Source organism: Podarcis filfolensis (assembly GCF_964270895.1).
Source record: "Podarcis filfolensis genome assembly, chromosome: 3".
Taxonomy (NCBI): Eukaryota; Metazoa; Chordata; class Lepidosauria; order Squamata; family Lacertidae; genus Podarcis; species Podarcis filfolensis.
In genome coordinates this window covers 38,132,546-38,153,139 of record NC_139606.1, presented here as the reverse complement: position 1 = coordinate 38,153,139, position 20,594 = coordinate 38,132,546, and the positions used below count along the sequence as shown (strand labels likewise).

General features: G+C 42.0%; 1 protein-coding gene across 4 annotated transcripts in view; it reads right to left on the bottom strand.

Annotated features, from left to right (window-relative positions):
* The window catches only part of SMAP1 (small ArfGAP 1), a 71,288-nt gene extending 50,998 nt beyond the window's left edge, over positions 1 to 20,290 (bottom strand). For 2 of the 4 annotated variants that reach the window (XM_083607319.1, XM_083607320.1), the window contains exon 1: positions 11,707 to 12,069. In XM_083607319.1, the coding sequence (XP_083463445.1) occupies positions 11,707 to 11,824 (118 nt within the window). In that variant the 5' untranslated portion in view covers positions 11,825 to 12,069. Of the gene's footprint in view, positions 1 to 11,706; positions 12,070 to 20,164 lie in introns of those variants that run through there. The other 2 variants (XR_014546479.1, XM_083607321.1) reach the window with 2 other exon arrangements.
* Between the last annotated feature and the right edge of the window lie 304 nt (positions 20,291 to 20,594).

Here is a 20,594-nt window from a genome sequence, read left to right as displayed (position 1 = left end):
GATCATGGATCTCTAAATGTTATATCCAGTTGTGCTGCAAGTTTCTTCAACACCTGAATCAACTATATGTATATACAAATTAGGTGAACAGTGAAAGTAAAATGCTTAAATTAATCTAGCACTCAGTATCTTAAGCAACACAATTTTTCAAAACCTGAGGTGCTCTTCTAATACAGTAGCTTCCAAACTCTTTTTCTCATGCACCACTTGAAAAATGCCAATTGTCTTGGCAGACTGTTAAAGGTTTTTTATGTCTGTTTTAGCAACTGCAATGCAACACAGTTTTGATTGATTTTGATTGATTGATTAATTTCTATGCCACTTTTCATTCCAAGTAAATCCCAAAGTAGCTTGCAAACAATAAATAATAATAAGATAGAACATAAAAGAACATCACAAGCACAGCATAAATCTTATAGAATAATTAAAAAATTAATCAGTGAAACAATTGAAATCTATAAAACATTGTTAAGAAATCAACAATTAAAAATAAGCTAAAAAAGCAAAGTCATATTATATGATTAACAAATCAATACAGTATTTACAATTTATAAAATATTAACATTAACAAAATAGCAACCCAAAAATAAACTAAGCACTATTAAATTTAAGTTTATGACTCATAATCTCTCTATTTAGCTCATTAAAATACACATACACATACTGCCTGTGGGAGGAACTCCCTTCTGAAGTTTCCTTGGGCTGGAGGATGGGGCAAGGCAGGTGGGAAAAGCCATTACCTACTTGCCAACAGAGTCTCTCATACCTCATCTGTGCTAGATACTGTATGGTTTTACTTGTATTTTATTGCTTCTTCTATTTCTCCACAGAATTAAAATTTTAATGTAATAAAATACAACACAAGAAATAAAAGCAATAAAGGAAGCAATAAAATACAATTAAAAATCAGTATGAATAGAATCAGATTTGGAGAGGACCCCATGGATCATATACTCCAACCCCCTGCACTGCAGGAATATGCACCCATACAGGGATCAAACCTGTGACCTTGGTGTTATAAGCACCACGCTCCCCAACTGAGCTAATATTTAATATAATGGACATGCCGTCTCCTTGTACAGTGGTACCTTGGTTCTCGAATGGCTTAGTTGTCGAACAAATCGGCTCCCGAACACCGCAAACCTGAAAGTGTTCCAGTTCGCAAATGTTTTTCGGAAACAAACGTCCGACGCAGGTTCCGCTTGAGTATAGGAAGCTCCTGCAGCCAACTGGAAACCGCACCTTGGTTTTCGAATGGTTTCGGGAGTCAAATGGACTCCTGGAACGGATTAAGTTCAAGAACCAAGGTACCACTGTATTCCACCAAAAATCCACAGACCACCTAAATGAAGCTCACAGACCAGTTTTGGAAACTCTTCTAATTAAAGGGACCTGTTCCTACAGAAAAAAAAGTCAACTGACATCCATCTGTTCAGTTGTAGCAAGAATCAGCTGACTGTTCACACAATCTACAAGTCATCTCCCAGAAATTTTTTTATACTCCAGTATTCCAGTAACTGAGAGCAAGGGTTTGAGTATACACTTATCAGTAACTGAAGTTTAGAGTTAAGGTGAAGCCTGGATGACAAGACCTATGACACCTGTCCTGGAATAGAGCTTTTTTGGGAGGAGGGGCAAAGTTGTTGAGCTTTTTTCCTGCAAAATCTCCAAAAAACATATATGAAATTCTTACCTATTTTTTAGGAATGTCGCCAAAAAATCAACACTTCCGATATGGGCTGCCATATGCCCAGGTTTTCCCAGACATTTTTGCTGCTTTTCAAAAATTGCACCTGGACGCTATTTTCGGAGGACAAATCGCAGCTATGTCCAGGAAATTTTGGACATATGGCAGCTCTAAGTAAGATCCTATTCTCAATTTTGATGACCACTGTGCATACAGGGTTACCTCTGGTTACGAACTTAATTCATTCTGGAGGTCCATTCTTAACCTGAAACCGTTCTTAACCTGAGGTACCACTTTAGCTAATGGGGCCTCCAGCTGCTGCCGGTGTGCAATTTCTGTTCTCATCCTGAGGTAAAGTTCTTAACCCAAGGTACTACTTCCAGGTTAGCGGAGTCTATAACTTGAAGTGTTTGTAACTCGAGGTACCACTGTAGTCCTGTTATTCTAACTCCATAGATTATTCCTCTCACCCTAGATTAGCTGTACAGAGATTACCTTGCTAGATCAGATTAAACATTCAACAGGAAGAGATAAAGAGATCACCTTCCGTTTGAAAAGGGTGAATGCAGAAGAATGATGCAAGCGTTTACAGGGCATGATAATGAAATAATGGCCTTGCAAACCAATGTCTTCATATTAATGATGTTGAATTTAATGTTGCACAAAATTAGAAATATTTTTAATTTGTAAACCAAGTAAGATGATTTATACTGTGACAGTTACAGACCAGCTGATAAATCCTTGTCTGAGCCACAAAGTATAGAAACAAAATCATGTGGGACAGTCTACAGAAACTGAAGTGCTAGATTTCATGCCACGGTTCTCTTGCCACTTGTAAAACAAAACTGAATGTAGTTGAAATACACACTTCTATTTAATTTTAAAGGATCAATTGTGGGCATGTGGATGGGCATGTGCTTACTAAATTTGTTCCTCCATGTAGTAGATCTTTTTGCCAGAGGAGGGCATAAGAGAAGTGCCATTTCATTTTCTTTAACATAATGATGCTTAAATGAGCATCACTGTGAAAGCTACTTTTTAAAGCTACTTTTAAAATCCAGTCACCAAGAAATATCATTATGGATTAGGTGCAGGCAGATTAGCCGAACTGAACTTTGTTTAAAGTAGAGGCTCTGCATCTGTATGATGGTCCCTACTGCAGGGATGCTTTTCTTCCAGTTCTGATACAACTGCCCAACAGGACCACTCTTGTCTTAAAACTTATATTCTCCCTTCTAACTTTCCTTATCTCTGTGAGCTCAATTTGAGAACCTATTGATAGGGAAGATCCCTTCCCTTTGGGGTATCTTTCCAGGGGTAGCTGCCTAAACCACTGAGGGAAGCATTTCACTTAAAGCACCTATAATCACATCCTTGATATGATAAATTATAGCCCCTGGCAATTCTACATCTACTGGAAGTTCAGGGGTGAGTGTCATTATCATTTTGTTAGCCCTTCCTTTCAATAAAAGAAATGGATTTCTTGGATTGTATGGGTAGTGATCTCATGCTTTTCTCTTTTAATCCTTCCTCCCTACCCATGTTTCCTCTCCTGATTCAGGATTCAGCTAAGGAGAGCCACACACAGCACTAGTACCGTATTTTTCCCTCTATAACACGCAGATTTTTTCTCCTAAAAAGGAAGGGGAAATGTCTGTGCGTGTTATTGAGCGAATGTGTGGTCCGTGGAGCCAAATGGCAAAAAAAATCAGGCAAAAATCAAATCGCGCGTCTCGGAGAAGGGAAACCTGAAAAGAGGAAGTGGCTGCTTTCCTGCATTCTGCCTCAGGGTCTTACTGCCCACCCTCCTCTGTTTCCTTGCTGTGTTTGCTCAAACGGAACAAAGAGCAGGGAAAGCCCCTCCCCTCCAGGCAAGCAGAGGGGAAGAGAGAGAGAGAGAGAGAGAGAGAGAGAGCGCGCGCGCGCTGGCTGGCTTGGGTGGGTAGGTGAGGGAAAACTTTTGCCTTCCTTTCCTCCCTCCCGTTATACCCCTCTCCTGCATTCTTAGCCAGCTGCTTCTCTGCACACCCCTCTCGTGCTCCTTGTCCATTCTGTATTTTTCCTTCCTTCCCCACTTAAAATGTGGTTAAAAAGCATGGATCCACATGGATCCTCAGGATCTTTGCATTGGGTCACCCCAAATTCACCATCAGATCACATAGCATGTCCATGGCTACAGCCTGCCCCCCCCCAAATCACGCACCCACTGTTGCCTGGGGCTGCAATGGTGCAAAAACGTGGTTACAAAACATGGATCCTCAGGATCTTTGCATTGGGTCACCCCAAATTCACCATCAGAGCACATAGCATGTCCATGGCTACAGCCTGCCCCCCCCCCAAAATCACACACCCACTGTTGCCTGGGGCTGCAATGGTGCAAAAACGTGGTTACAAAGCATGGATCCACAGGGATTCTCAGGATTTTTGCATTGGGTCACCCCAAATTCACCATCAGATCACATGTCTGTGGCCACAGCATGAAGCACAAAAATGATACATCCACTGTTTCATTCAGAATGTTTTTTCCCTTGTTTTCCTCCTCTAAAAACGATGTGCGTGTTATGGTCAGGTGCGTGTTATCGAGTGAAAAATACGGTACATGCATGAATTGCTAGAACAGAAGCATGGACTTGGACTGGAGCAATATTTGAGTACATATCCCATCAAAAATAATTGATGCAAGTATTTATTTTTATTTCCAGTTCTTTGTGACCCATACGTATCAAAGAAGTGTAACAAAGGATTAATATAGTAACACTAAAATACAGAAAAGATGGGGGGGGAATAAAGCAATACTAAAACCAGCAGAAAACAGAATGTCTTATTAAAATATGAAAAGCTTGGCCAAAATGACTGGGTGGGACTAATTAGGCCCGTGGGATGGTGATTCCCCACCCTTTATTATTGTTATTATTTATTACATTTATATACTGCCCTTCATCCAAAGATCTCAGGGTGGTTCACAAGTTAAACCATAACAGACATGTTCAGCCAGTTGTTCCTCAATTCATAAGCAAAGTCATGCTCGGCTTCAGTTGTGAGTTGACTACAGGATCACATGACTCTTATCTTCTTCACTTCCTTCAGATGCCCAAATCCTTACCCCTCCTACGTGGTTTTTAATGTACCGGTATATTTATTCAGAAAATGAGATCAAACAGGAGTGCTACTGTTGTCTCCGATTTTACAGAGACTCAACTGTCCTCAATGAGAAATCAGGAGTTTCATGTTGTTAGTCTTACGCTGTGGAAGATTTCTAAGAAGTTTCAGTAGTCACCCTTGCTTTTAAGTTTTAGGTGTCTCTTTTTTATGTCAAAGGCATTTGCAGCTGTTTAATTTTTAATTTTTTGATTAGTCAGACATTTTAATGATTGGTCTGTATTGTTTTGATTATGTTTTTTGTTTTAACATTGTATACCACTCTGATATTTTGATATGGTGGTATAGAAATACTTTCAAGAAATATGTAAAATTTATATGACATATTTCAGTCAATAAAAAGGATCCTCAAAGCACCCCACATATAAACAAGATAAAATACAAGCCAATTTAAATGCAATTTTAAAAATCATGTAAAGTTTGACTGCCACCACACTTGGCATGCTCTTCAAATGAGCCAAGAATATGCACTCTATAATAACAAAATTTTAAATCTGCACTAAATCAATGTTTATTGTGTTTGTAGTCTACAAACCAATTACACAAAATTTGGAGAATTAATCACAGCATGCATACTTTAAGTAATTCAGTTAATTTGCTATAAATTTAAAGTGAATCAACATATATTCAACTTGTTGTGCATTTTAATAGTACTAGCCAGAAAATTTCTCCTGTATCTTAAGTCCTGGTATGCTCAAGGAAAGAAAAAAAAGGAAAGAAATCCTCCGTAAGATTCAAGCAATGAGCTAATGAGTACTTCACAGTAGTCATATAGTACAACAAAACTATACAGCAAAGGAGTGGAAAACTCAAATCTGCTGCCTGCTGGTGTTAAGAGTGAGGGTCTGACTTGTGACAGTATTTATGACTGAAAGTAATAAACTACAACTTACATACAAGGTACTGAGCTACCATATGGGTTTCCAATATTTTGTATTTTAAAGGATGACCTTTATTTTGTAATATACAATGGCTTGATTATTCCCACTTCCATAAAGTATAATTATTACCTCTTACTGCAATGCCATAGTTCCAAATTGCCTTTTATTTTCTGATCCTATTAACAGCATGTCGGCTTATAAACAGCAAGTAACAGGGAGTCGTAACAAAAGGCTACTTAGTTATACAACTGAAATGAACAATAAGAGTAAAGTGGCACCTTAAAGACCAACAGATTTATTGTGACATAAGTCTTCATGGACTAGCAGGCACTTCAGATGAATTAAGTACAATTCTCTGTTGACAAATACTTAAAGAAACTGTAAACAATGGGGGCCAAAATACCATGAAATGCAAGAGGTACAGTGTGTGACATTTCTATACGAAGGACAAATGTGTACAAGACAAGGACGGTGATCTTTCACAATAGCAGTAATCAGCAATCACACTTTCTGCCTCGCTTTTCTATGTTAAAAATTAACACTTGCAACAGGAGAAAAGTTTTACATTTTGACTTAGTACTAAACAAATAACAAATAACTTGATGATAAATCAGCAATTTTTAAAATTCAAGTTGTCCTTTGAAGGTTTGTTGTTGGTCTATTATGACTTTCAAATGAACTGTGCTGCAATCAGTGATGTGGGGCGGCGTTTTTTTAAAAATGGATTTCACTCCCAAGACCTGGGAATTCTAGTGGAACACCACATTTAAAGCAAATTCCTTTTAAGGGAACTTCTTTCAGTACATTTTCAAAGGCACTTTGATGTTTTCTTCTGTGGTTGTATCCAGTTGTCCTTAAACAAACTGAAAGGCTCCTACTACTGCAGAAGGAACTGAGGTCCAGCAGAAGCCACTGCTGGAGGAAGATGGAAAAAGAGGCAATTTCTCATCTTGCCCCCAATGCCACCCACATTGTTCTAAATGGTCCCATAACCCTCTAGTCTAGAACATTCTTTGGGAAGCATGGTCGGGACTGCAGGGAGAAATAAATGAAAACTGCCTTCCCTCTTCCTCCAGAAGGGAAGCCCCATGGGTGCAATCGTCTGGATCTCCTAGCAAATGAGTTGTTTTTTTCTTCCTCAAGTATAAAATTATAGATAGAATTAACTATTTCACTATAAAAACCTGGACTCTTTTTAGACACTTGACTAGTCAGTTAGGTTGATTGTCCCCATATCATACCACAGCAGTATTGTAGCGCTGATGCACTTAGATAATAATCCAGGTTATTGTTTAAATGTTTAAGTCAAGTACACATTATATCTTTTCATCTCTACTATTACTATATGCCTCCCCTTTGTAAATTCCCGGGGAAGGCGTGGTAAGCCCCCAGCCACTGCAGGGAAGTGCAGCGCACCCTCCGCTGCTGCAGGGAGGTATGCGGGACTCTCTGGCCCTGCGGACAAGCCCAGCTAGGCTCTCTGCCCCCTTTACTTAAAAAAAACAAAAACAAAAACCAATAACAATACTGCATAAATTTTGAATAACCACTGTATCTTTATTGCTTCTTCAACTAACACCCCCCCAACACCCTGCATACAGGCAGCGACTGTTTTAGGTGCATTCAATATGTGTGCATCGCCCAAACCCAGAAGTGACCCAAAAACGTCACAAAAAAGGGACGGAATTGGATGTTCACAGGCCTTTTCAGTTGTGTTTCAAATATAAGCGATTTCACTTATACGTACAGTGCCTTGGGACATAAACCATGCGTAAATGGGGCGGAGTTCTGGTACATGATTGTTTCCATTTGTTTCTACTGCAGTGCACTCATTAGCCATGCTCACATGCAACACAGTATCATATTTAGTGGGATGAAGGAAGGTTCTACCATGGGTACTGGATTCATGTACATCCTCCCTCTGCAGGAAAGGCAGTATTAAGAAGTCAGAAACAGAGATATAAATTGTGCCCACTGCCCAGAGATTCCCCACCACTAATTCCCCTTTAGGTTTAAAGTAGTGGTTCCCAAGCCATTTTTCCCATGGACCAATTGAACATTGTCGAAGGGCTTGGTAGGGTCTTAGTAGACCATTTAATGAGTTTTCTGCCTGCTGTAGCAATTGTAATGCACTATGCTAGGTGCTGTATGTTTTTTTAATTTCAAAGGTGCCAACAACTGCAGGTATGGGAGTGGAGATGGCAGATATCCTGAATTAAATTAAACTAGGTCATTACAACCCAAAGGAGTTTTATTTATTTGATGCACACACCTCAGCACACAATGACAGCAATAACAACAGCAAAAAACCCCCACAAAACCATGCCATACAAGACCAGATATAATTAGCCTCACAGTACCCTCTCCAGACAGCGCACCACAGCATTTTACTACCTTGATATTATTACAGAAATAATGCTACTAACATTTTTGAGGGGTGTGAGTGGTAGGGTTTCCCCACACACACAATATGGAGGGTGATGGGATGTAGAAAAGAAGGTGGGAGGAAGGGAAGATGGAGAATTACAAAGAGGTTCCCACATCAGATCTACAGTAAAGGTGGATCTCATTTGGGGGAGAAAGAGAGGTTGCTGGTCAAGATTATTTCCCTACTCATTTTGCTACTTTGCTACCAGGCATTCTAAGTATTGATGCTACTCTTTACTCAGTAAGCAATTGTACTTTTCCCAAGTTTGACTTTACAGACTGCTGATCACAGATAACTTTGTTTCTTGTATGTGAAGCTTTGAAACATCTGAAAAAATGACTTCAGGGAAACTGACTGAATTTGGAAAACAAAGTAATGAAAGCTGTTCTGCTAACCAAGTGAATCCTTGTAACATGCAGCAATTCTAGGCCTCAGCCTATTAAATTATTCTTACTTTTGAAATTAGGATTCCCTCTTTTATCTTGTGTTTCAACATTCAGCATAGGCAATTCAGCATTTGTTAGGGAGACAAGTTCCTGATGTGTGCTCAGGCAAAGCAAGCATTAGCCCACTGGTATGACTCACTTCTCTTCCTTATTATGGTAGGGCAACACAATGAAACATCAAGGAAATTCTAGGTCAAACATTGCATAAAACCACACAGTCTGTTTCCCTGACTTTGAAATAATGCAATGATCTAATTCATTCAAGGGACTGTGGGCAGACTTATAGTTAAAAGTCTGTAAACCACTCCTCCCTGACAACTGCTGCAATAAATGTTCAGCTCTGACCTTCTATTTCTGGAGTATGTTTAGAAAAAGAAGTTAAGATTAAGGAAGGAATGCCATCATACTTGGTAAGAACTGAATTGCTGCTCTAGGTATTAATTTAAAATATTTAATACCTCACCCTTCAATGGGATAACTTCCATATCAATATGGAGGCTTAGAATAAATATTTAACCACACACAAGAAAATCAAAATACAATTAAAACAACAGTGCAGCAGAACAAAGCAGCAGGAAAAAACCAATCTAACAATGCAGTTAAAAGGCACAGGTAAATAGAGAGATCTTAATCTAACCCTGGAAGACTTGAAATCCAGCACAAGGCAAACTTTCCTGGTTTTCTACACACAGGAAGCCGCAATTGATAAGGTCCTTTTTCCACTCAACGTCTCTGAAGGCAGGGACACCCAAAAAGGACCGAAGAAGATACCCTTAACATATGAGAAGACTCACATGGGATTAGGCACTCCTTCAAATACCCTAAAGGCCTATACAGTGGTACCTCGGATTACATACGCTTCAGGTTAACCCAGAAATATTACCTCGGGTTAAGAACTTTGTTTCAGGATGAGAACAGAAATCGTGCAGCGGCGGCGCAACGGCAGGCCCCATTAGCTAAAGTAGTGCTTCAGGTTAAGAACAGACCTCAAGAACGAATTAAGTTCTTAACCCGAGGATCCACTGTGTATGACTTGAAACCTAGGTAAGCAGAAGCACTTCTGAACTGTGTTGGGAAACAGATCAGTGGCCAATCAAGTTAATAACTAGCCAATTTTATGAATAATCTAGAAATTGTATTTTTGGACCACCAGCAGTTTCCAACATCTTCAAAGGTAGCCCTATGTACAACACCTGGTCCTAGTATAAACTGGATGTTACTGTAACAGTGATCAAATTGACCAGGGTCTTTCTGTGAGGAAACAGCTGGTGCTTGCATTGGGAGGTGGAATGTACTTCTTGCCATAGATTCTACCTTGGCTTGCAAATACAGGTTGAATCAACACACACCCTCAATCTGCAACCCAACCACAACAAGTTGCCCACCACCTCAACAACAACAACAACAACAACAACAATAATAATAAAACAACGTCTTACTATCAGTAACTTGATCTTAACTTTGATCTTCTTTTCAGGGTTTTTCTGGCAATCTTACAGTCCACTATTGATTCCAGAAACTGATTCAATCTCCCTATCACACCACCTGATTCTGATGAACAGGAGAAGTAGAGCTGGATGGTATTAGCATGCTGATGGCACCTAACTCAAGACCTCTGGATATTCTCACCCAGGAGGTCATTTAGATGTTACAACAGCTTGGGAAACAAAATAGGCCTTGCAGAACACTAACACATGGGCTATAAGGTCTCCCATCACCACCACCTGAAACTAGCCATCAATATAGGAACAAAATCACCTGTGCACATGTGCTATGACAGAGAAGTTTCCAGACAGATATTGTTTCCCATTTGAATAGGTCTTGAAAAGCCCAACATTTTATCATAACTAAAAAAAAGTTAGATTGTACTCGAGTCAAAACCAATTCTAAAATGCAAAATCCTGAGCCACCAAGGGTATTTTTCTTTTACTCTGCTGCCTTTGCAACATAGCCTTGAACACCAGCTCTATAAATCCTACTGAGGTCTGTGGAACTTACTTCCATGTGTCAGTGTCAATGTCAACAATACTTACTCAACTCCAGCAACTGTGGTGAAGAGCCTACAGCGTGTGCAAATCCTTACAACAACACATTGAACCAGACTCTTCATCAGGGAACTTCTAAAATTATACAATATTCACTTCTATGTATCATTCCAAATAATGGCAAAAAACCCAAGAATTTGGTTCCATGAACCAACAGGGCCTCAGGCATGCTCATCTTTAACAGCTAGCCTTTCCATGCCACACAGCCAACCCTCTTTTCAAAACTAAGGAACACTTCCAAAGCCAAATTGCTGTATGGCATTACAGCTTGCTGTTGGGAAAGGAAAAACAAAAAAATGTCAAGAATCCTACTAGGCATGCCCAAACTCTCAAACAAACCTGAAAAGCCTCTCTGGAACTTAGCCTTTATCCTCGTCATCCCTGACTCAGGACGGGAGTCCTCCTACTCCTAAGTGTTAGAAGAGGGTGTATCTCTGTGCCTGCTAAATCCTCAGAGGAGAGCACTGCTCAAATCAAACCCTGCTTTTAGAAGGGCGGGAGATCACAGAACTGTGGAGTCAGAAGGACCCACAAAGGTCATCGAGCCCAACCCCCCTGCAATGCAGGAACTCTTTTGCCCAGTGTGTGTGTGCATCTCATATACAAAACCTTTTATTTCCCCCACACCCCAGCAACCACAAAAAACCCTTACAAGTAACTGTCAGTCCTGTTAGAAGTAGAGAGAGAAAGAGACATAATAGGAAAGGAAGGAAGCCGGTTCCAGGAAGCAGTGGCCGCAGCGATACCGCTGATACAACAGCAAGTGATAGGAAAAAGCCTGCCAGCAAACCACGGAGGTGCCTTTTTTATAATAAGGTTTCGCCAGGGCTGTTCGGCCTTCTGCAGCTGCTGCCGCCACCCCACAACCACTTTCCCGTTTCGCACCCTCGGCCCCCCGCCCACCTACGAAAGGTTAAAAGAAAAGGGGGAGGCACAAAGGAAACCGACCATTCCCACCCCTGGCTGTTCACCTGTCCCTCTCACCGCGAAGGCCGCCGCCTCAGACCCCCGCCGACCCACCCCAACGTCCGGTCCTTCTCCCCGCCCCCCGCCGACGTACCCTTGGCCTCGCAGTCGGCGCAGTACTTGTTGTCCTCCTCCCTCAGGAGCTTGGCCAGGATGGCCTGGTGCTGCTCGTTCTGCTTCTGCGCCTTCTCCCGGCACGAGCGGGTGGCCATGGCGAAGGCAAGGAGGGCAAATGGGGAGGAAGGAAGGAAGGAAGGAAGGGGAGGCGGAGGCCGAGGAGAGCGTGAGGGGAGCGAAAAGAGAGGCGGGAGGGCGCACCACCTCAGGAACCAAAGAAAGGAGGACTCTCCAGCCGAAGCCGGCAAACCAACAGCGGCGGCGGCGGCGGAGCTTCCTATTCCTCCTCCTCCTCCGCCTGCTGTCACGCCGACAGCGCGCCCGCTCAGCCAACCAGCAGCCTCCGGAGGCGCACGAGCGGCGGCGGCTTCCTCAACCGGAACTACAGACAGCCCTCGTACGCTTGCGCCGCCTCACTCCAAGCGCGTGACGCGTCATCTATTCTCCCTCCTATTTCGCTTTTTTTTCTTTCTACCTCCTCAGAACAAAGTAGTTCCTAGGATGTACCACATTAGGCTGCTCGGCGGCGGCGGGGATAGGGTTATAGATAGGCAATAGGTGGGGTTCCCCCACCTCTTCTCCCTATTAGAAAGGGAGCCCCCCTGGCTCAACTTTAGAGCAAGGGGCGGGGCTTTTCTTCTGGCAGCCCGTTCTAAGCGGTAAAAATAGCCCTCCCCCGCGGCGTGGCTTGACGTGAGTGGTGACTCGTCACATTCCACGGGAAAATTCTTTTAAGAAATAAAATAAAAATCCCTCCGCCTTGCAAAGGGGAGCGGGAAGGGAGAGGCGTGGTCAGGAGCAGCCTTTGCCCTGCCTGTCCTTAATTGCTTCTGCCCCGTGTCCTGGGCAGAGCCGCCCACGCTGTGCAGCTGTGCCAGTAAGGCAAACACAGCAGTGGATGCTTTTTGTTTTCCCTTTTCCAGGGAAGTTTCTGTACGGGCACTTTCCTCTGGTTTTGCGCGCCACTGATTTCCCGCACTTGGGATAAGGAAGGGAAGGTTGCGTGTTGGCTGGAAAGGAAAGAAGTCCGAAAGAGAACTGCTTGGGGAGCTGCAAAAGCGAGCACGGGCTCTGGGGTTTTATTTGCTTGGTGCGCAATCCTGTGCGTGTCAACTCGAAAATTAAGTCTGTGGTTTGGGGACCTTACCTACCACGCGTCAAGATAACATCCTGGATTACATTCCAGGATTACAGTACCTCTCCGAACTGCTTCTGGGACACTTGAGGGTGCTCACAGGACTATCGGTTTCTAGAAGTAACTAGTAGTGGAGCCATAGTGTAATGTCTATATTTGATTTTCCTATTTCAAAGGGCCAGCGGGCTGGAGGAGTGATTGTGTGTTTTCCTTCCTTAACTAGAATCCCCACCCTTTGTCAGCCTTTCTCTATGTTGTTCTGTATAACCTGAGGGAAGTGTTCCTCTTATCCACATTTAGAGGCTGAAGGATAAAGGTGTGGGTTTTTTTTCTTTTTGTGGGGGAGCGAGTATTCAAATTCAACAGGGATCCAATTGCTGAATTAGCCATGCAAGGGTCATAATGGCCCCCCAAAGTATGGGTAGTTGAGGGAACAAAGGAAGTGGCTCTGTGCCAGAGAACAAATGGGTGGGCCTCTTTATTTCAACTATCTCTTAGTTAGAAAGGCAAAAGCCAGAGTTGTGTGAGAGAGAGCTTTAAGCTAGAAGTAGGCTGGGCAGCTGAGATATATAGCCATGCCTGATGTACTGGGATCCAAGGCTGTGGCTATGGGAAAAGCAAGACCACATTGGGTGTTAATGCTGTGAGCCCCTCCACCATAAGATCAGGTTGCATATATGTGTAAATAAGCCATATATCCTAAAGAGACAAGTGTTTATCCACTGCCCCTTATTCCGAGGAAAGTGAATTCTGGGCAAGCACCTGGAAACCCTGAAATTTCACACCGCTCTGAGAATGTGGTGGTGTTCAACAATAACGGTGCCCCCCTCTCTCACTGCTAGCTTATCGGTATCTATAGTTCAGTTAGGAGATGAGAGATTTCTGTACCCCAACCTGAGAAATTCCCCTCCATTGAGGTCTAGCCCAAGCTTTGTGGGGGAAGTAAAGTATCTGCTTGCCAAGATCTCAGTCCCACTGATTACAAGGTCATAATAGATCCACAGTATTGAAAATGAAAATAACAATTTGAAAATACACAATAGAAATAATCCAAACTTTGTGTGCGCTCCAGCTTCCTGTTCTTTTCTGTGAGGGGAGCAGTGATAGAGCTTTCTGGACAATTATGACATGGGGGAAATCTTAACACAAGCTAGGGTCATATTGGGTGAGATAATGGGGTATTGGAAAGTTTTCAGTTTTCATGTTTTGATATCCCATAGAGTAGTTGAATTTTGCATGTTTTATTTTACTTGTATTTAGTATTAAAAAGTTGCTAAAAACTTGTAAGCTTTAATACACAAGTTCCCCCGCCATTAGAGTGAAAAACTTCTTTTATAGTGTAAATTTAGAAAAAATGACAATGGTATTACTAGATTTCATATAAAACATATGAAAAGGACCCTAAGATTGTCAAGCATGTAGGTTGAAGACTAACATAAAGAACAATATTAAATCATAAATTATCTAAACTAGTTAAACTTACAGGGTTGCATCCAACAAAGACATCCTGCTTGCACAAGGACATTTGCTTGTACAATGGAACTTCCCCTTCCTCCCCTGTCCCCTTCCCAAAATCTGCTCCAGAGGGTGGGGGGGCCCATAATAGATGTGGGGCAGGGGGAGGAAAGAGAGAGGAAATTCCATTGTGTAAGCAGAAGTCCGTGCACAAACCAGATGACTTCATTGGATACAACCCATATATGCTGAAGAGTAATGCACTTTTGTTAACGCCCAACATGTTTCAGCCCAAACAGGTCTTCCTCAGGCTTTTCTACCAAGAAATAGGACAGCAATTAATAAATCATGCTGAAAACATATTTTTTTAAAGTTAGAACACAATCTCAAAAGTCACAGCTTGTGAAAACACTCCTCACCTTTCTCATAGAAAAAACATATTAGTAAAACGAAACCATCCCCCCCCCCACGTATAGACAATATCAGAGTCATGTAGCACTTTAAAAGCTAAGAAATTCATTATGGTGCGCGTTTCTGTGGATTAAAGCTCACGTCATCAGTTGCCTAAAGTGAAATTGCAGTCAGGGTATATGCTATGCACGCACAGAAGGGTGTAGAAGAGAAACACGTAAAGTGGGAGATGAATCATCTCGGCATTGCTAAGACGGTCGTGTTAACGCCTTTCCCACTTTCTTCTTAGCAATGCTAAGTAAATTACTAACAATGTATTGCATTAAGGATTACTGTGCTTATTCTACACTTTTTTTTGCATCTCATTGCCATTCAGCTTCCACCTTACATTTTTCTCCTTTACACTCTTGTTGGCATATATACCGTATTTTTCGCTCTATAAGACGCACCAGACCACAAGACGCACCTAATTTTTGGAGGAGGAAAACAAGAAAAAAAATATTCTGAATCTCAGAAGCCAGAACAGCAAGAGGGATTGCTTCGCAGTGAAAGCAGCAATCCCTCTTGCTGTTCTGGCTTCTGGGATAGCTGCACAGCCTGCATTCGCTCCATAAGACGCACACACATTTCCCCTTACTTTTTAGGAGAGAAAAAGTGAGTCTTATAGAGCAAAAAATACGGTACTTGACAGATGCAAGTTCATTTCATGCATTTGACAAAGTCAGCTTTCAGTCCCCAAAATGTGTAATAAATTTATTACCCTTTAATGTGCCCTAGGATGCTTTGATTCAGCTACAGTTTAAGTTGGCTTCCATTCAAAGAACGCAAAAATGTATCACTGAGAAGGGCTCTGCTGGGTCAGCCCAATGGGCCATCTAGTTCAGCACCCTGTTCTCACAGTAAACAACCAGATACCTATGGGAGGCCTGAAAGCAGGACCTAACATCACTCTCCCCACTTGTGATTCCCGACAACTGGCTTTCAGAGACATACTGCCTCCAACAATGGCCAAGATCTTTGGGGCACTAATGACTGCAGTTCTAGATCTTACAAGCTCTCGCACTTGATGAAGAAACCCATCTTCAATAAATGATGACATAATCATTGCCTACCCAGCTCATATTATGGGTAAGGTAAAGGTAAAGGGACCCCTGACCATTAGGTCCAGTCGTGACTGACTCTGGGGTTGCGGCGCTCATCTTGCTTTACTGGCCGAGGGAGCTGGTGTACAGCTTCCAGGTCATGTGGCCAGCATGACTAAGCTGCTTCTGGCAAACCAGAGCAGCGCACGTAAACACCCTTTACCTTCCCGCCGGAGCGGTACCTATTTATCTACTTGCACTTTGACGTGCTTTTGAACTGCTAGGTTGGCAGGAACAGGGACTGAGTAACGGGAGCTCACCCCGTTCGAACCGCCAAACTTCAAACCGCCGTTCGAACCGCCAAACTTCTGATTGGCAAGTCCTAGGCTCTGTGGTTTAACCCACAGCACCACCCGCATCCCTATATTATGGGTAGGGACCCTTTATCTGCCTGAAAACTGCATTCCCTTGTGGGCAGCCTTTTTCAGAGCAGAGGCAAAAATGGGCAGGGTGGAGCAAAGTATGTGATCCTGTTTTGCACATTCCAGCCAAACGCACTTGAGGGGGGCATGCAGCAGAGCCAGTGAGGGGGGGGGTGTGGCCTGGGAAGATTCCCAGAGAGGCCCTAGACCTGAGGTTTCTCATGTCTGCTTGTATGGAATACAGGAAGTACTGACTACTTCACCATGCCACTGTGTGAAACAATCAGGTTGCTCGGTACTTCCTAGTTCTGTTGCATATGCACAAAGAAGAAACCAAATCCACAGCAAGGCATTAATAATAACCAATCCCTTCAGGTAAATGAAAGAGAATAGCTAGCAATTACATTTGTAAGCAGATATCCAGGAAGGCACTGTTAAGTTATTCAGCAGTGCATGGGGGTGGTGTAAGTTGCTTTCCCAAAGCTGGATTTCTTGAAGCCTCCCACCATTCATATGGCATGGTGAATCAGCAAGAAAACAGAAGCTCAGTGCTCCAGTGGGACACCTGCTCTCTCCTCCAAACTCTCATGGATTTCCTGCTCTCTTCATCTGTTCTTGTGCTTTTGAACTTGCTCAAAAGGCAAAGAGTCGGTGGCAATAAGTTTCCGTATCTCTTCAGCCCTTCTTTATTTAGGCTGTTAGCACACTCAGCCTTTGAAGCTCAATGAAATGTCTTTGCATCTATTCCTGGTTTATTAACTGGTCCTAGAAGTTGGGAACTGGGAGTGCAAAAACAAAACAAAACTTCCTGTATGCCAGCCAATGAGCACCTGAACAAGAATTTTGCACCCAGTTCTCCACTGTAACCCTATCATTTTGCTCTCTGTGAAAATAAGCTGTCTGGAGACAGGTGTGCCATCCCCCCCCCTGAGATTTAATTATCCTCTGTCAAAATGGGCACAATCCATCTTATATGCAATGCTCTGGCAAATCTCATCAGCCCCTCAGCATTTTCTAACTCCGAAACTGACAGTTTTTTCTTTATTTAGACCTGACATTTATCTAGATAATATTTGCTTTCCTAAGAAAACAGTATTTTGCCTTTAGCCACAAGATTTATAATAACCCATTGGTTATCTTTCTTATAATAACCCATTGGTTCTGATTTTCTTTACCCCTTCTGCTACTGCCCTCTAAGACACATGACCATGTCTTCTTCCTTCTAAGTTTCTTTCCTGCTTCTATTCTCCATTCTTGCTATTTCCATTTTGTAACTCTTGCCTGAGGCTGTGTGCACAATGTACATTCAAAGCATATTCTTTCTCTCAAATAATTTTGTGCACTGTGGTTCATTAAGGGTTGCTGGTAATTGTAACTCTGTGAGGAGTAAACTACAGTGTCCAGAATTCTTTATAGGGAAGAGTGTGTTTTGAATGTCCTTTAAGTCTACATCGTCTTAGTTTCACAGCTTCTATCCCCCATTGGTCTTTCTTGCTACTCTCCCCTGCCTCAATGACTCAGCTTCTCCCCCTCCGCACTCTGCCTGCCTGTCTCTTCTGCTGATATGCAAGGATTTTCCACAATATTATTTTCCCCTCCACATGTCTTGGGGCCACATCTGGGACAGGCTGACCAGAAGAGCCCCTACAGCTTCAAATGTTCCTAGAACTTAGCCCAATAATGATTGAACAGTGCAATTGAATTCTGTCGAGAACACTGCAGCCTAGAAATAAATCTTGACTGAGCACCTATTTTCTGCTGTTATCCCCGAGATATCTATAGTATGAGCAGATGGATGGAGAGGTGTGTAGATATTTCAAAGGCTTGCTTTTGACATTTTATACTCAGCTTTATCTTTCAAAACAACGAGCACCTAGAATTTCTCAGTGAAGCAATGGATTCTGTGTTAGCAACTCACTCATCTTTTTCTTCTCCTGCTCGCAAAATATACTACCTATCTGTTGTCCCTGCTCCCATTGTATGGGTGGTCATTGCTTTCTTAACACTGTTGTCATAATTGTCAGCGTTACCATAGCCACCACCATGGAAACTTTTATTTGCAATTCACAAGATGACACAGGCATGATTTCGGCAATATAAAAATTATGGTGGTAGAGATGAGCACAGAGAGCCGAACTGCAAGTTATATGGTAGCTCTGATTTACTTTAAAACAGCTACAGGGAATTCTAGTTGAGCAAGTGAGGCCAGAGAGGGAGTGTTCTGTTTCTGGTCTGCTGTTAGCTCTATGGTAGGAAACACAGGTGCCTGCATTTCTTCTCCAGGGGGGGCAAACTGCAACTCTGCCAAGGGAGAGTTAAAGCCCTCTCTCCCAGAACCAGTGTTCAATTAAATTCAGTGCCCCCCCTCGTTATTTTATGGTAGAAATAAGACCAGCAAATTTAATCCCAGATGAAGTACATCCCCGATAGCACCTGGCAGGGCAGGTGATATTGAAAGGAAGGAGGCACAGGAATTGCACTGCAGTATGCCAGGTCAGTGGCAATTCATTCAAAACCCCTGAACCTCAGGAGATTTGCCTCCAAGTCCTAAAATGTTGATTCATAATATCTTACACGAAGTTGCATGTACAACCCCAATGGCCAATTAAATTAGCATAGTGCTGGAAAAACAGATATAGAACACGGGACTCTGAATATATGTATATCTATATCTGTCTGTCTTTTTTGTGTAGGGAAGGGTCTAAGTGTTGGTTGTTATATCTAGCTGCTTCCAGGAGCTATATTCTTCCTTGTGGGAATGTTTTTATGGAACCAGAACAAGGCTATTGACCAAATACACCATTAGTTATCCTTGCATGTTGTAGCTAAAAATAAATATTTGTCCGTTAACACAACAGGAAGTACTAGCAACTGTTATTATTTATTTATTTAGCTAGTTATTATTTCAAAAATTGTATACCACTTAACCATGGTCTTCTCTAAGCAGTTCACAAGGACACAATACAAAAATAGTAGAAGTCAGTTAAAACTATGAAATCAAACTTGAATTAAAATGCCTGCTGGAATAAAAAGTCTTCCATAGGTGCCATACATTCAGGAGGGAGATGGTCTGATCTCAACTGGATGGAAGTTCCATAAAATTGGCCCACAGTACTAAACTCATGGCTCCCGGTGGATATGAGCTGTGCACCAAAGCCACGGGGGAACCACTAACTTCCCCAAAGACTTGAGTGATCAGGCTGGAATGTAAGAGATTAGGCATCCTTTAAATTATCCTAGACCCAAACTGCTAACGGCCTTTTAAATACAAAAAACATGAATCTGGTCCAGTAGCGTATGGGCAGCCTGTGCAAACTTTTAAGCCTTGGAAATATGTGTCGGCAGCAGTCTGTTTCCATCAACAGTCTGCCTGTGGTATTTTGCTAAATCTATGCTGTAAAAACCTATGTTTTGTCTCATGTTTAGCAACCCTGATAGCTAAGCACTGAAAATTCCCTGGTCCTCACAATCTTTACCATATTTTAATGATTTCCATGATTTATTGGACTTGTTTCTTTTGAGCTAGGTTGCACAATAATGGACAGTGCTATTAGTGTCAGCAGATGATCCATTTTAGCAATCTGAGTCTCTATTCTATGCAAAATATGCATATTCATGATATTACCCCGAGCCAAGGTTATCGAGGCTCCAACCTGGAATCTTTTCAGTATCAGTCTACATCTCTGAAAAATGTATAAATAAAAGTGTCCTTTGACTCACAATTAGGTAACACATAGGTACACATAGCTGAAATTAGGGGTTCCAGATTATAGTATGTTGCTTCTAGATACCACTCAGTTTAAAAATTATGTACTGTACTGCTCCGACACAACCTTTTGTACTTATTTTTTTCATTTTCTCCTTTCTGCTAGACAAGGTATCAATATAAACTTAAAAATGAATAAAATTCTGTCTCACTTATCTGCTTACCTGTACTTCTTCCCTGGGAGCTAACAGGAACTTCAGTCTGTTATCAACCTGCATTAGATAACCAACACCAGCATTCTGCCTGCTCGCTCGCTAGATAATAAGTGTGTAAAGTTGTGTGTACTTCTGGTAACAAAATATGTTTGTCCTACAATCAGATCCTACAAACTGCTGTGCTGGCAAAGCAGATCAAGAAATTACATATTTACTTGAACAAGGGCAGTGTAATGAATCTAACTTATGATGTACAATCATTATGACCAAGCAGATGACATCATAGTGGCAAAGAAGTAGAGGTCACCATTATAGTAATCAGACATATGTAGCAGCAAATGCACTGTGCAAAGCTGGGATGGGTCACAATCAAAATTAAATTATACATTTATCCATATCAGTGGCTCAGGATGAGTAGCAATGTGCTAATTATTTAGCC